At 33.4% G+C, this 16,966-nt stretch overlaps 1 protein-coding gene and 1 long non-coding RNA gene across 4 annotated transcripts; one reads left to right on the forward strand and one right to left on the reverse strand.

The window, feature by feature from the left end:
- Nucleotides 1-7,285: 7,285 nt before the first annotated feature.
- On the forward strand, nucleotides 7,286-9,295 carry LOC144568445 (uncharacterized). Of its 2 annotated transcripts, XR_013515661.1 has the most exons (3): nucleotides 7,286-7,647; nucleotides 8,048-8,137; nucleotides 8,944-9,295. It is a non-coding gene; the product is annotated as an uncharacterized LOC144568445 (long non-coding RNA). The 2 variants fall into 2 exon arrangements; XR_013515660.1 differs by having other exon boundaries at nucleotides 8,048-9,295.
- A 2,720-nt stretch (nucleotides 9,296-12,015) lies between these two features.
- Nucleotides 12,016-14,937, reverse strand: LOC144568348 (dicer-like protein (DUF936)). Of its 2 annotated transcripts, XM_078318658.1 has the most exons (6): nucleotides 14,808-14,937; nucleotides 13,865-14,459; nucleotides 13,494-13,634; nucleotides 13,047-13,298; nucleotides 12,875-12,966; nucleotides 12,016-12,797 (listed from the first exon to the last, which is right to left on the reverse strand). In XM_078318658.1, the coding sequence occupies exons 2-6, from the start codon at nucleotides 14,450-14,452 to the stop codon at nucleotides 12,215-12,217; spliced, it is 1,656 nt and encodes a 551-aa protein (XP_078174784.1). In that variant the 5' UTR covers nucleotides 14,453-14,459; nucleotides 14,808-14,937; the 3' UTR covers nucleotides 12,016-12,214. The 2 variants fall into 2 exon arrangements, with proteins under 2 accessions (XP_078174784.1, XP_078174785.1); XM_078318659.1 differs by lacking the exon at nucleotides 14,808-14,937 and having other exon boundaries at nucleotides 13,865-14,519.
- Nucleotides 14,938-16,966: the final 2,029 nt, after the last annotated feature.

Raw genomic sequence — 16,966 nt, forward strand, 5'->3', positions numbered from 1 at the left:
AATTTTATATTTTTAAAAGAATTATTTACTGTCTTTTAAGATAGGTACAAAATCACTTGATTTAAAATTTTTGAACCATAAAAAACAATGATTTTCTACCTATCTTTAAAAATAATAAAAAAATTTCTAAAAAAAAAATATAAAATTCAATATGTGATTAAATATTCATATGAAAAACATGTTGAACGGTTCGAATCGGCCGTTAAAATTTTGAAAACAAAAATACTGATATGTATCACGAACCTAATCGTGTTATGCATAGTACCGTAGACTCACTCATTTTCAAGGACAGAAAGGGGATCCATGTTATTGAGCATTTAGAAAGCAATACTTCTTAAAATTGAAATTAAATACGCTCTTTCAAATGGAATGAAAATAAAAATAGATATCAAATTGTCTCTGGTTAACAAAATTCTGACGAATGTGAGGAGTACATGAGGGGGGAGGTTTAATTTGTACGATTTTAATTAATAGAATCAATTTTCCTTCCAATTTGAGGTCTAAAGAATGGAAAGACGAAGAGAATAGTTAAATATACTAAAAATATTTAATTAATCTTCTATAAATTTTATTAATCTAATTTACTTAGGAAAGGCTGGCAAGGTGACCCAACTTGTCATTTCTGTGGTGCTCTTGAGACAAACAAACCATTTATTTGTACAATGTAGCTTTATTAATTCTATATGGCAATGGATAGCGTTGCACAACAATTTTACTTTTCATGGTACTTGTATGGATGATGTTTGGTTTATTAATGCTTCCATACCCCTAAAAAATGCTCCATTGGTTGAGATAGTTAGAGGAGCAGTCCTATGGTGTGTCTGGCTAGAACGCAATAAACTTTGTTTTCAAAACACTTGTGTTCCATCCTTGACATCTGTAGGCACTAAGATCATCTCTCTTGTCAAATTTTGGTGTAAGACTTTACTTTCTGACTCTTTACTTCATTTATCACTAATTTTACCTCTAGACACTAATGACTTGCATACCCAGGAATTGATTCTTTTACCTTCAGAGGGAGAGGAAACTATAACAGAGGAAGAGGGAGGGGGCCAAGAGGAAACAGGGGCAACCACCCCTATGGAACAGGACGCTATAATCCTCATGCTTGGTTCAGCCTAGGATATATAGCTTAATACTTGGTTATGTTGGTTCTCAGATAGTCTTGCTATGTTTTGTTGATATATAGTTGTTGTTTCCAAAGTTGCCTCATTTTGTTAAGGGCATGCTCTTCTACTTTTATTACTTCTGTTTTGTATGATCTGGTGTTTTCTAGTCTTTTTTGTAAAACATGCTGTAAAGCTCTAGCTAATTGGAGCCTCTCAGCATTTGAACAAAAATATTGGTTTCTTAATGAAATCGGTGGGATTCACCCACTTTCTCAAAAAAATAAATAAATAAATAAATAAATTTTATTAATCAAACAAGAAATAAGATGGAAAGAAAAGTTAAATTTATTTTCTCTCATTGATTATTTAAACAAGAAGATATTAAATATGTTAATCTTTTTTTTTATTCTATTTCATTCTTTTTTGTTTTTCACTTCCTCAGTTCCTCTTCTTTCCTCTACTATCCATTCAAACAAATGTTAACTTCTTACTTACATTTGAAACTGTAGAAAATATTCATAACTCGTATAACTCTTTTGGAATCAATTCGAGCTCAACTCACCAACAATTCAAGTTAGAACTAACTCGAGTTAAATTCGAGTTAATCCCAACTCACTCATAACTCATGAGTAACTCATAACTTAGATTAATAGTGTATTTTCTGAAATCCCACTTCCCAGTTTCCACTTGTCACTATGGCCCTGTTCGACTGCACAGTGGGAATGGGAATAGGAACGGGAATAGAAAAAGTTTAAACTAAAATTTACTGTTTACGTGGGAAAAAAAAATTCAGTCCGAGTGAAATTTTTTTTTCCCACGTGAACAGTATTTTCGGGATTACATCCGAACAGGCCCTATATCTCTAACCCTAATGGCCGCATAATCCCACTTCCCAATTTGTGACTTGTGTTTTGTAATTTATGCTTCTATTATTATGACTTATGCATATATTACTAGTATCGTGCCCGTGCGTTGTGACGGGAACATATTATAATATTGAGTAAAATATGAAAAGATTTTGTTATTGATATTTATACAGAATTAAGAAAAAAAAAAAGATAAGGCAAATAATAAATAACAATAAATGAAAAAAAAGGGTCAAATATAACATGATTTTTTTTTTGAAGTATCATTGTCATTGATCATTTTCGATGTAGTCGAACATTTTTGAAAATGAACAAATTAATTAATGTCAATGTCCACGTACTGGTCCTAGCACATCTCTTCTATTAACTTGTACGTTATTAGACGACTTAGATGCAAAATGTACAAGGACAAAGCATTTCAGCTTACAATATATGCAACATAGTATTATAAAAAAAAAGTCAAAAGAAGAGAAAAGAAACAAAAATGAAAAAAATAAGAAAATGGGAATCACCTTGAATCCAGATAGAGGAGAACTGATAATATTTGCAACAAAGAAAGACATTGCAATATCTTCACAATTCCTGGTAAATTTAAACAAAAGAAATTTCAAAATATTGCTAAAAGAAAGAATGCTGTCAAAAAACTATTTATTTTTTTGTAAAGGGATGAGTATAAATATGATAATTATAGGCCCTAGGTTCTCCGTAAAGATGGAGTCTCGCAATCGTAATTCCATCATATGAATAGTAATTTATATATTTTTTTTCCTTGTTTCAAAAGAAAAGATAACAGCCGCAACAAAAATGAAGAAATAAAATATAAAAAAGTATATTAATTGTTCTTGAAAACATATATTAAAATTGAATGGTTGAATTAATATGGTTCATACCTTATTTCTCATTTAAGACCTCTCGGTATACTATATTTTTTTGTATACACTCCTGGGGCATCAATTTCCTCTTTCCGTTTCAACATGACTTTTGTTGTATGTCATGACGTACCTCTTGATAATGCGACATATAACTGGCCGTGCGAAAAAACATGATTAGGTAAATAGATGTCGACGTTAGGAATTGTTTGTCCTTGTACTTTATTATTTGTCATGGCAAAACTCAGACGAATAGGGAATTGCCTTTGTATAAACTTGAAAGGGAACATCTCATCATCAGATGGACAAAATAAAGACCAAGAACAATAAGCAAAGACAAATGACAAAATCTTCTTAAGTTGAAATGTCATAAAGAAAAAATATCGTTCATCTTTCTCATTTTCTTCCTTCTCTAGTTTAATTTTTGTTGTAATTTCCTTTTCCCTGCTCAGTTCATCTTCTCCTATAGTAACTGTGACGGATGACTCTACAATATTGGATTGTAGGTTGCTACCGGTGACATCTTGATTCACATGAGATTCAGAATCAACAACCAGGACACCTTTGGTTGTCATGTAGAAGTACTTAGTGAGTTATGTAGTGATTAAGTTGCACATTAAAAATAAAACTAAAACTAAACACAAATTATCAAGCTAATCTTATGTATTTAAGAAGGATTTTTAAGAGGGAGAAATTTAAGAAGGATTGCAGTGGATTTTTAGTTTCAAACCCTTCATTTATCCCAATCAAGGAGGCTATTAGTGCAACCACATAACCTCAAATGAATGATTATGAATATTCAATGCAACAAATTACTTGATCAGAAGAAAAATAGCAAAATACCCGCACAAAAAGACGAACAAGATCAAAGGGGGAATAAATTGCGTGTTGGACCCTAATTTCACTTCGCCTGAAGCAATTAATCTCAAGCTCGCAAAAATCACGCTCGATCAAGCTCCTAATTCGCCTCGATTTCCCTCGGCGATTTGTATAGAAACAAAAAAAAAGAAAAAATATGTGTATAAAATTGAAGGAGAAATAATAAGGGAGCAAAACAAATAAGGAAACGGAGTGCTCAATCAAGAAATATATTTCTAATTATTTCCCTCGACATGCTGGCTGGACCCTAATTCCACGTAGTGATATGAAATAAGGTGAATAAGAAATAAGAAATATATTTCTTCTATAAGAGGCGGATGCCAAAAATGTAATATGGTTGCAAAATGGCAGTTCGAATTTAATAAGGAAACAGAGTGCTCAATCAAGAAATATATTTCTTATTTCCCTCGGCGTGCTGGACCCTAATTTCATTTTGTCACCTTGCTGTCAGAAATAGACATGCTAAAAACAAAGAAGCATTCTGTGAAATGTTATGCATTAAATTCATAATAAGTATCCAATTTAAATTAATTTGATTATTCGTTAGAATTTTTTGAAGTTTGATTAAAACACAGTACTATGAAATTATGAAGGATCAAATTAATTATGTTCTTAAATTAACAATACGTCCCAGGAGAAAGTATGAGTATTGTTTTGTAAGAGAAGTGAATACATAAAAAGTTTTTTTTTTCTAAAAGACGCGTGCTGGACTCTAATTAAATGACTGAAGGTGCATTAGGAAATAAATGGAGAAATAAGAAAACGAATGGAGAAAAATAGTAAAAATCTCTGGTCAGTTTTAATTGTAATGTATCATGTGGCAATACGTGTGGCAAATATATTATTAACTAAATTTAGACTTTTATACATAAAATAGATGTATTTAATCAAAAGAAGACAAATTATGTAATTGGAGAGTTGATATTAAATCTGAAATTTCATCTTTCAATCGTAGCCGTTGACAGATCAGGACATCTATGTGCATAATATAAAAATGGAGATTATTGTGACTTATGCTCTTGTTTATGTCTTTTTTTTATTACAGTGATAACTCTTTTGTATATTACTATTATCACATATTTTGTACGTACAGTACCAGATATGAGTGGAAACCCTATGAGCTATTTGTAAAAAAAAAAAACCTACAATACAAATTAACTCGAATTGATTTCCGAGTTAAATTTTCAACTCAAAATTTGAGTAAACAACTTGAGTTAACTCGATTCATGGTTCGCGAGTTGAATCTGAATTCTTTCCAATTTAGATTTAACTCGGTTCATAAGTAACCCTAGTGAGATTGATCCGCGATAGTGGTATCTTAGTTTCTTTTGCTTTCACTTTCTTATTTAGCTCAAGCATCTTGAGAAAATTGTAAGGAGTTACATCTCCAATGTAACTCAAACTTCAATGAATCAAATATAGACTAGACTCATATTTTCTTAAAAAAAAAAAGCAATGGAAATGGGATTCATGTCCTTCATTTTGGAATATATTTTAAGGACGGAAATGGGATCCATGTCCTTCAGCGTTTATAAAGCAATGGAAAGAAAAAGTACGTGCTTGTTTGACTATAAATTGTTTGGTGAGCATGGTGTCAAATATAAATTTAATACAACTATACAAATTATATGGGTGGAGAAATAATAAATGAACGGAGTCGATACTCGATACATATATTTGATTATAGGGGACTAAATTTAAAAAAAGAAAAGAAAAGAAAATTTATAACATAATATAACAAAAAATCAGTTTATATTTCAATACTTAGTAAAGAAAATTAAAAATATTGGGGGTTACTTAGCACCCCCAGCTAGCATAGCCTAAGATCCGCCATTGAACCTAGCTAATTTAAAGGTTCTAATCATAAAAAATTAAATAAATTAAAAATATTGGGGGTTACTTAGCACTCAAATTTTTTTTTTTTTTGAAATATCCAACATTAAATAAATAAGAATGATTTTCAAGTAACATGAGAGAGAATTAATAGCAAGTATCAGTTCAAGGGAATTAATATGTAGAGACCGCATACCCATTTTTGGGCCAAAGGGATAGCAATGCTATCATAGCATCCCACCAAAACTAACAGTAATTCTGGAAGGAGAGAAACTGCAAGATTTTCCAAAGCAAATGCATGGATGCAGTGATGGCAGCAAGGAAAGCACTGAAGGAAGCTTTATTGTGGCTTAAACATTGTTGAATACTGGAGTTGTTGTTTTCTATTTTATTTGTTGTAACATGCCTCTAATAGCATATTGTATCACCTGATAGCTTCTATCCGGTTCTCAAAAAAAAAATAAAAAAAAATAAACAGTAATTAATTAACTGTTGTTTGCTTTTACATTTTATTATTATACTAGTAAGACCCACCCGATGCAGCAGCCATTATCGAGATTTGTTCACCTTAATTGATGTGCTTATAAGAACGGAAGATACGATACCTTAATTAATTTGCTTATAAACAAAGTTTGAAGCTATTAGTTTTGCTTATTTAGAGATCATCAATCAAATCAATTCTCTTATATATTGTGAGTTCAGTCCAAGAGAAGAGATACAAATTTAAGCAATGAGGCTAACATAATGCTACGTCTCAGTCAAATGTATCCGGTGCCAGTGAAGCCTAGCATCAGCATGCAATCCAACAAACCTACAAATTCACTACCAAACAGATCTCCACTGTGTGATGTGTATTAATAACAGCTATGATGCTTCTAATATTTCTTCTTTTCATTACAATTGGTTATTGTCTTTTTTGTTATTTTTTATCATTGGAGTCATTAACAGCAAACTTCAAACTGTAATTACAAAGAATTATTTATGTTGTCGACTTGTTTCCAAAAATGCCCCTCGCACCAGTTACTTGTTCTTTGTACCAGTCTAATCTATCAGCTATTCAACACATATACAACATGAATTGCATGAGAGCATCTACATTCCTAAAACTCAACAGGATTTCTAAATAACTATTAACTACTTTTTAGAAATTATGGTCTCTAAAGTTTCTAACCCTTACATCCCTAAAACTCATTTTAGAGTTTCTATTAAGCCACGTCAGCAACAGATTAAAAAGGAGAAACAATTTGAGCCAATCATTTGATCAACATAGAGTTTATAAACAATTTCTTAATAAGAAACTTTCATGCATAGTTTCTAAATAAGAAACTCTTCCACATCCCTGAAACTGAATTAGAAACTGCCACATCAGATTAGAAACTCTAATAGTTTCAGGGATGTAGATGCTCTGATTAAAATATGGGTTTGTCTACAGTGCAGCAAAATCATTTTGGCTACAGTACAGTAATTCATTTCAATTCTTTTACGGCCGTTGATTTTTTAAGGATAAAATTGAACTCATACATTACTCTCCGTTAGCCCTGGGAAGCGTATCTTCTGCGGAGCTTTTAATATGGTCCGTTCGTTTCGGATCGGACGGATCAGATCAGATCTTGCCTGAATTGAAAAAAACGAAAATATTCTCAAAATTAGTAAGATCTGATCTGGTCCGTCCGATCTCCGCAGGATTGGCTCCGCAGAGGATACGCTTCCGTTAGCCCTGTCCGTTCTATTTTCTTTCGATTCCGAACCATTCGTCTCTACTCTCACTCTCGCTGTCGACCCCTCTCCCTCACGCCTCTACCCTCTCGCGGTTTTCCATCTCCGTCTCTCTTCAGGCCTTGCCATTCTCTTTCTTCACGGAACCTCTGATATCACCCATTAATGGCTGTTCTAGATGAGTTAATCCGATCTATCGAGCTGTGGGTTCGAGCTTCCAGAAAACACGAAGAAAATGCGGCATGTTCGGATCTTGACCCCGTTCTTCGGGTACCCGGTATCAGCGGTACGATCCTCAAGTGTCTATCGAGTATTGAATTGAGCACTTGAACCCCTTTGATTTTCTTCTCTTATTGTGAATCAGTAATTATCGAGGTGCTTTATTATAACCTTACCAAGTTCTTGTATTTTTTTTAGCACTATGTGCTCTAAATTGCTTGTTGTGTGCTTGAACGGTGATATATTTGTGTGATGCCAGTTTCTGGCATCTGGAATAGCCGGAACCAGTCTCTGGTACGATTTTGGTAAGAAAAACGAGGATCAAAGCGCAAATAATTTAAAGGCAGGGTCTGATATGTTAAAATTAGGGCCTTGGTAAATTTAAGCAGTCTCTGGTACCGAATGTTTGCTTGATCAGGTTTTTAGGTGAAATTTTCAGTATTTTATAGTCACGTACATGGCCCAAATTTGCTTCACCAGAGCTGTTACAAATAAACCTAAAAATAGATGAAGTATTGGTGCATTTTCCTATTTTTTATTGTTTTGAAAATTGCAGTAAAAGAGAAGAAAGAGAAGCAGGGTTGTAGCAGCAAATTTTCCATTTGCTATTAAGCTAAGCACCACCCATTGATGCATCTCCCACAAGGTTAGAATTGTTATGTATCTTCAACTATTTTCAACAATAGCCCATGCTTGTTCTGATCGATGTTAAATGAGCTTTATTTCTCTGATTGTAATGGAAGGTTTAGTAAAAAATCTGCCCAAAATAACATGCAAAAAATGTTTTGCTCTCACATATATTTTACTTAATTAAAATTTAAATGGCAATTTTTTTAACATGGAAAATAGCGAAACTGGATGTATTATGTGTACACGAAAGATTGCATTACTTCATTAAGATCAATGGACAAAATATTTCAATGTCTCCAAGCTATTTTTTGTCCAGTGAAATCAACTGGATCTCTCATAAATTTTAACATTCATGCAATTTACATGGATGCATGTAATGGTTTGGCTTTGCTATCATGGGCAATTTACATCACCTTGCACATGGCACCGCATATCTAGCCTAATTTATGTGCTTCCTCCCTGAAAATAACATAATATTGGTGATAATAAGTGAGGTAAGACTTATGGTACCAGACACCTTGAGCAAGCAATTAGAACTACCTGAAACAAGGGAGACAGTACCACAAGAGGAAAAAGAAGAAGAAGAAGACATAGTTAATGAATCAATCTATCTTGATCCTCCCTTGTCACAGTGCAAAGGGAGAAAGAAGAGGCCAGCACGATTTAAACCTATTGTTGAAACTATGAGGGTACAACAAAGAACTTGCAGCTATTGTCAGAGAGCAGAGACTCATGATGTATTAGTTGTTCCAATTTACTATTTTTATTATCACAAAATAGACTAATAATGTCATTATTTTAACAAAATTTGATTAATTTCAGTGGAAGGAAGATCTTGCTAAGGGAAAGGAATAGCAAGATGAAGATGAAGTTATCAGCTGAGAGGATTAAATGATATGCTTTGGGCACTGTTTTTGTCTTTATTTATGTGAACTTTGTTTTGTATTAGATAATTTAGGGTCTAAATTGTAAAGGTCTTCGTTTTGGTGATATTTTGAAAGCTGAAATTAGATTGATTGTACCTTCTAATCTAATTATGAAATCTTTGATAAGAATCAAGGTATATTTGTTGAGGGTATCTTGGGAATTGGAACTTGTAATTTGTAAAAACTTTTGATGTTATAGAAGAATTTGTTTTTATTTGCAGAATTAATAATTGTTTTGAAATGTATTATTTTGATGTTGATTACATGTATTAGATTGTTTCGTTATTTGCTTGTTTTGGTTTTGATAGAATCCTAATATAAGAACAAAAACAACTTGCTGTTTTGATAAGTTTGGGCAAACAATAACAACCTGCGGCACTCATGTATAACTCTGCCAGTTTCATTAATGAAAAATAATTTTTTCTCAAACAAGAAGTTGCATAATTCCACTAATTCCAATGATAAAAAAGAAATTAACATTCTAATTATGTATAAATTAATCAATCCTCTGCTACTTACAATTACATACGCATCAATCATTACTGTCCCAAGCATTGTTGTTGTTTTACAATTATTTATGTCACAATCAAATCTAACATTATGCCAATAAAAACACAGAAAACTTTACGCCTCAAACTAAAGAAAATAGAAAATTACAACAAACGAACTACACAAGGATCTTCACTTGTCTCTTACTAACAAAATTTCAACCACAAAGTGCATCCTGCACCACTACCTCCCCCAAAACCCATACTGGTATCTCCTTTCCTTCAAAAATTGTCCGATTTCTTTGTTTCCATAAACTCCAGCATGTTGCCGTGAAAATACTGCTCCATTGATTCTTCCTTGTACCCTTGTTACTCGCATTTTTGAAGGATATCATCCATGTTTGTTGAATCGTATCCCATCTTTGCATCAACCGCACTCTTAACATCGCAGACATTTTGTTCCACAGTCTGAGCTTAGACAAATCAATAAAAAAAATCTAATAACAATCGTCATATCTAAAGCTTAGACAAATTAATTGCTAGAACTTGGTTTGGAGTGGTTAAACTCTTCCATCTCTTGTTTGTATACTGGCCATTTTTTATACTAATTTTAAAGATGCTTTAAAATCATTTCAAGGTGCTTTGTTGCACAATGCTCACTTTTGACACTTTCATTTTCAAATTAAGCTTCTAAAGCCTTTAATAGTCTATTATCCGTACCAATTTTTGAATCCTAGTACCAGTTATATACTTTTAGTTCCTACGATGTCTTTACCATAATCATAGACTCATAGTAAGTTAAGATAACATCAAAGTCCAAAATTTCAAGTTAAAATTATGAAAAATCAGTTCCTTTGGGTACCTTTCTAAAGATGATTAGTACAATTGGTTTCCACTGTGCAGAAGTTCATTTACCTCCAATACCCTTCTTGCAGATGAATTTTGCAAAAAAGACCCTGTAGAATTTGATATGGGGCTTTCGGTCTTGTTTTCAGCTGATGCAAGCTTTTGTTTTAAGCGAGGTTGGCCGTCTTCTATGGCAGATGCAAAAACACCCGACTCGCGCAATCATTGAATAATCGACTGTTTAAATGAATACACACCTTATATTAGGAATTCAAACAAATAGACATGAACAAAATAATATTTTACCCAAGAAAAACTTTATGTATGTGTAATGTAGAACTACTGCCTCCTCCAGCTTTATCTGCCTCACTCAACTACAAAAATGAAGAATTTAGATATTTTATAGTTATCATGCGAAACATACTCCTATTGATACTCTGAGTGGGACCAAAAAGTTTGGTGCATGCATTTGATAGATAAATGCAAAATGAGATTAAGAAGTAATTTCAAGCAAAATTTTAAAACTGAATCAAATTTAACAAGATAAATGCAACAACGCATAATACTTGCTCTAAATAATTAGAGACAGAGCATCGATCAGAAAGAGAAACCCCTTCTCTGTCAAAACTAGACAGAAAACGTTGGTGGTAGAGCAAGATCCATACCCCTCTGCTGTCGGATTCGCTAGGGCTTAGTAGATGTCAGATTTACTAGAGCTTAGAGAAAGCGAAAGGGGCGGAAAACATAGAAACATCCATTACAGCATATGAAATATAGAAAAAACAGCAAATTCCAAGGCTTCAAGTTGTATCACATACAACTAGTCTCAATGAGAAAAAGAAATAAAACAACAAACATCAAACTGCCAAACTCATACCAGTCATCACATTCTCGTAACAGTCATCACAATCTCGTACCAGTCATCACTCCTCTCCACTATTACATCATTGGTACTAATTACCTATATACCCGTGACAGTTCAAAATCTGCTGTCTAGTTTACATGTTGCTACAAAAAATCTAATACTGTTGTACAAGGATATAGCTATATTTTAAGTGAACAAATTTACTAAACTTTACAAGGCAAGGAAAAAAAATATACTTTCTAAAAGGCAAAAAAAAAAGTATCATTTTGTTCCCTAGCTCATTAGCAAAACCAACCTTTTGTCCTTTTAAAAAATTACTCTATGCAAATAATAACTGCAATTTTTGAAGTGTTTCACTAATAAAGATTTAGAACATAAATAGACAAATGCCATATTGGAATTCTTCACATACAAACAAACAAGGCTGTAAAGCAATAGACACAAATCCTAAAAAACTGTTCGAAGGATATCAGTGAACAATATTATCAACAAGTGCGCACACACAAAGTCATAGACACCAAATTCTAAAGAGATGTATGTGACTGATGCTCGTTCATTGGTACCAAAGTTTTCTTGGCCCACATTAAAATTTACCCGTACAAGCCAAAGCAACTTGTACTGAAGTTTTATTCTCATTATGGCACAATTTCCACTTGGATGAAAATTAAGATCAATAGAACCTTAAGCTAAAAGCTTTTATCAGAAATGATTTCAATTAATTCTAATAATTATTTAATTTCCATTTGGCTGAAAACAATACTATCAATAATTGAATGAGTAATTTTTCAAATGTAAGGACCAAATCTTCTAAATCTTCTTTCCAAAATAAGCAAAATATAAAACAATGAAAAAACATTATCGTCTAATAATATGCTCAACTATTCTTAACTTGTAGGAATTTAACACACAAGGCCCCTTTTGCACAACTAACCCTCAAACTAAACAAACTGCACAATTAACCCTCAAACTTAGGGGTTTTTAGCCTTTATTCTTAACTTCCTTGCAATTTGACTCGCTTTTGGGTGAACATGTCTCCTCTTGCCATCATTTGTCTTTTGTTCTATTTCAATCCAATTAACAACCCGTAACATGAGAGATTGCGGGCACACACAAGACGCCCTCTTGGCCGGACCCGACCCATTAGCCGTCTTTTTCAGACCCGATTCGAGTGCAAGGTCCAAGAATTCTACAAACCAATTTGCCGATTCTTGTTGTATTTCTCGGACCATTTTAAGTGATGTTTCTGAAACATCATCTGTTATACTGGTATTTTGAGTCAGTACCAAAACCCGGTTTTTGTCGGGCGTCTCTTTGAAAACATGTCTTCTCTTGCTAGGTGTTCTTGCGTTTTGGGCAATTTCTTGGAGGATGGATGAGTCAAGGTCACATGGATCTTTTGCAGATTTGCTGTCTGTAGATGTAGATGTGGCGGCTTGAATTGTTTCTATGTCTTTTATGGCCTGGATTGTTTCTTCGTGGAAGTACAGAAACTTCTCAAAGCAGGAAGACGGGTTATCGGGTTTTGCAACCCTGTTCACATCAGATAACATCCTAAAAAGCAAACAAAGAAAAGAAGATTAATTTGGTATATTGGTATTAAGATGCAAAAGTGTTTGTTAATTAATTACTTGAGGATTCTGACGACGTTCTCAGTTGCGCTAGCACCACGCAATGCTTTGTGTGCCGCTTTCTGAGCTGCATCTCTCTTTTGTATCGCCTCCTACAAATAATGAATAAATTTCAAATTATTTAATCATTTAGATTACTACAACACTACAACACAATTTTACATGATTGTACCTTTCCAAGAGTGCTGAGTTTCCCAGGCAATGACAAGAGGGTCCCAGAGCCGACTTGCTTTGAAGGAGAAGAATAATCACTATCGGATTGTGCACTAAACAAATTTTTGCACCTGTAGATACTTCCAATTTTATCTTTCTCTTTTTCGACAGAAGAAAGATCTGCGTCTTTTTCATCAGAAAAAAGAGAATTATAAGATGTGCTGTCGACCCGTTTAATTCTCGATATAGGTGTACATATGACCGCATTCACCTGATTTGAAAAATGAAAGAGGATTAAAATATAATAATCCAATTGCAAAGCAAAGAGCCAAAGACCCTACAAGATTTACAAGATAAACCCTAATTTTGAAGGATTCACATATAGTTTTTGTCCAGGGTGCCCCTTTCTTTTAAACAGATTTGCTTTGTTGTATGAAAAATAAAAGTACTGACAATATGAACTTACTTGTGAAGATTGCTTGCTTTTATGCATAGAAATACTTGAATTACTATTCTCAATTTCATCAGTGAAAATAGAAGCTTTTGGTGGCTTTTCACCTCGTTTTATTGATCTACGAGCGGGTGTCGATGCTACCGAGCTCTTGTCCTAAACACAAAAATAGAAAAAGTAAATAAAAGTTCTGACATAAAAATTCTAACTATACCAAGTTGGGAGCAAAGAAATGTTGGGTATTTACACTTTAAATGTTGGGTATTTAGAAACTAAATTTGAATTCATTACATTTCACATCGGTACTATTCTAGGGCTATTTACACTTTGTATTTGTACCAAATGCAGGTAGAATAGTTCAAGTCAAAAATTGGGATGATACTTACATCAGGAAAAGGGCTTTTTGTAACCCTAGCTCCTCTATCAGTCACACTCTTACTCCTTGATGGAACCATCTTTGGTATAACACAACTCCTCCTCATCTTACTAAAATCCTTTGCTGGTGTCTTCTCTCCAAAATCCAAAGTACCGGGTTTAACAGATCCAATTTGACCTAGACCCTCACCTGGCAACGAATCCCACGACCCCCTCCGTTGAATCCTACAACTTGTTCGAACCGGGTCAGGAGTGCCGACTAATGGATGCCGCCCGGGTAAAGGCCGGCACCCAGCTATAACCGGTACAGGCAAGCCCGGTTCAAGCCGGTCTAGGTTAATAAACTGCCCTAATTGGATCTTGTTTGACATAACCAGATCCGATTGGTCCGCAGGGAGGCTGGTGTAGACCGAATCTGTGGAGTCTGAGAGCTTGATATAGAAACCGTGTTTGGGCCACAGGGCTTTCTCATCGAGGTCTACTGGTACGATGTCGGTGACCTGTAGCAGAGCGGTGCGGTGGTCCCCTACTGGATTTTGGGCCCCATATTTCATTCCATCAAGCAGTTTCTTCACTATTCCCGGGGCCAAGGATGTCATTTTTTCCCTCTGAGAAGAATTAAAACAAACACTTTCAGTGCATGCACAAATCAACCACTCTAACAAGCACAACTTGAAATAAAGAACAAAAATCAAGTATATTACATAAATCCCTTTCAAAATATCGAAAAAGAACAAAAACATTAAGATATTAGGGTGGTAATAGAGGTTTTAATTCGGATTCTTTTTAAGTGCCATACTTTAGAAAAAAAAAATTGAACACAAAAATAACTCAATTAGGAAAAGTACTTTGAGAAAATAAATCTTACGGATTAAAAATCTGAGAAAGATTAATTCTTAGAAGTCTCATTGAAACTTACCTAAACTCAAGTAGAAAAGGAAGTTGGTTAATCACCTCTGGTCGTTTATTGCTTTCCTTTGAAGGGAAAATCAATGATCAGGTTTTTAGTAAGAACGGAGATAATTGTTAGATGTGCGCAAAGATCTCTTGTTTCCTTTTCTTTTTTTCTTTTTGCTCTCTCTCTTTGCGATTTGGGAGGAGCTTTGTTGTTATTCTCTGTGGAAGGAGCGACAACGGTCGAATCCGATAAGAGATAAAACCTAATCTCGGCCCACGAATTCCGATCCCACGGCGAGGAAAAAAGGTCGGAATTTGACGTTGGTGGGACCATTCGAAAACTAGCCGTTGAGTGAAGGAGCGTTACTGTAACTATTCGGATGTAAATGGGCCGGGCCATGACCTTTTCATCACAAGATCCGTGGATTTATGTGGTTCAAAGCGGGCTTCGGCCCAAACTTAAGGAGAAAACAGAAACAATAGATGAAATACATCTAATCTCATGCTATTCTCTGATTTATTTATTTGTTTGCTTAATTTAGGGATATAAAATTCATTTTATATATTTCTTTCTCAATTATTAGTTGGTAGAAATTCCCTTTCTATCAAACTAATTACTTGAATTTTTCTTCCAAGTTCAAAAAAGTATTACCCATAGCTAAAATGAATGTTAGTCATGAGATTTGACCTGGAAAAGCTCTGAACTAGTCTGTTTGTTGAGGAACAAAATCATGCCCCACCACTTTCTCTTTTAAAAAAAACATAATAAGGGAAAAAAAAAATAGAGGGCACTCATGGTGGATTCTGTTCTCTGTCAAGTTTTGGGATGTATTTTGTGCTGTGCTGCATTGTAATTAATTATGCTGTGATTTGGATCCCATGCCGAATCGTATTCTGATCCAATCAAATTTTTATATACCATGTCGTGTGATGATCAAGTTACGTCGTTATCAAATATGACGTCACATTAGTCATATTTAATCACATTTGCTCACGTCTAGTCACATTTGATCATGTTTAATTTTTTTGTTTCTAATTTTAAGTTTGTTTAAGAAAGAAAAATTAAGAAAAATAAAAAAAAAATGTGAAAAAATTGGTAAAATAAAGAATCAAAGTTCTAAAAAATTTATGTTTAAGAAATACTTATTATATGAAATTTGAATTGTTATTTGAAATAAATACTGTCACCTTACATTGATTTTGTTATGTGTAGTCACGTTTGATCATGTGTCGTGATTAAGTCGGTTTGTGTATCGTGTTGTGTTTATGTCATTTTTCAAAGGACACGTGACACGTGATCGACATACGTATCATATATACCATGATAAAATTGTATCGTTCTGTAACATGTTGGGTCCAGAAATGAGTTTTTTAAATTCTAATCAAATTGTATGCTTTCTGAGTGACTGCATAATTAGTTCAATCAAATTTAAATTTTATATTCTTAAAATTAATACAAATGTGCAGATAAAGGACAAATATAGTCAAAGTTGATCCGAATCATTTGGCATATATAATATGAACAGTCTAAAATTACCTTGAATATATTTGAAAAAAAATATACAATTGGAGAGGAGATCGTTCTTCTTACAATGCTACCAAAGAAAACAAAAAGGAATTAATGGAATATTATTTCCAATAAAAATTTAGTTTCATTATTGAAATATGTGATGACATATATAGTATGAACATGAATAAAATTAGATTTTCAAGTTATGGAGTCAATACATAAATAGAGGTCAATCATATAATTTTTTTTTTCTGCAAATGAGAATCAATATTACACTATTTATAATATTTTATTCTAAACTAGATAGAAAATGAGATATAAGTACAACAGATTAAAGAAAAAATTGAGTCAATTAACCTCTCATTCATTCAAAATGTCTCTGCCTCTGAGTTTGAAAAATAAAATGAAATGATTGTTGAATGTCTTGTAAGCTTGAAATATGACATTTTTCATCTACAGTCCAAATATTGCGAAAGGAGGAGGCAAGGACATATTTATAAGTATTTAGGAAATAAAAGGAAAATATTTCCACAATTTATTATGTATTCTATGACTATATCTCATGATGACCTCCTAATATAATTGTTATATTTTCAAGTTGTTCGATATCTTGGACATGACCCCATGTGTGAATCTGTTCTCCTTGTTGACTTGTTGATTTGCTATCCGCGTGATTTAAAAACAAGAATGAAAAGAAAATAGAATT

The sequence above is a fragment of the Carex rostrata genome, chromosome 17 (assembly GCF_964058835.1).
Source record: "Carex rostrata chromosome 17, lpCarRost1.2, whole genome shotgun sequence".
NCBI classification, from domain to species: domain Eukaryota; kingdom Viridiplantae; phylum Streptophyta; class Magnoliopsida; order Poales; family Cyperaceae; genus Carex; species Carex rostrata.

Bases quoted from the DNA above. Each gene is read 5' to 3' on its own strand.
- LOC144568348 (XM_078318658.1), bottom strand. From the start codon at position 14,452: ATGACATCCTTGGCCCCGGGAATAGTGAAGAAACTGCTTGATGGAATG. The intron at 13,299-13,493 runs GTAAGTTCATAT...TTTTCAAATCAG, and splicing joins AAAGCAAGCAATCTTCACAA to GTGAATGCGGTCATATGTAC. The intron at 12,967-13,046 runs GTACAATCATGT...CATTATTTGTAG, and splicing joins AACTCAGCACTCTTGGAAAG to GAGGCGATACAAAAGAGAGA.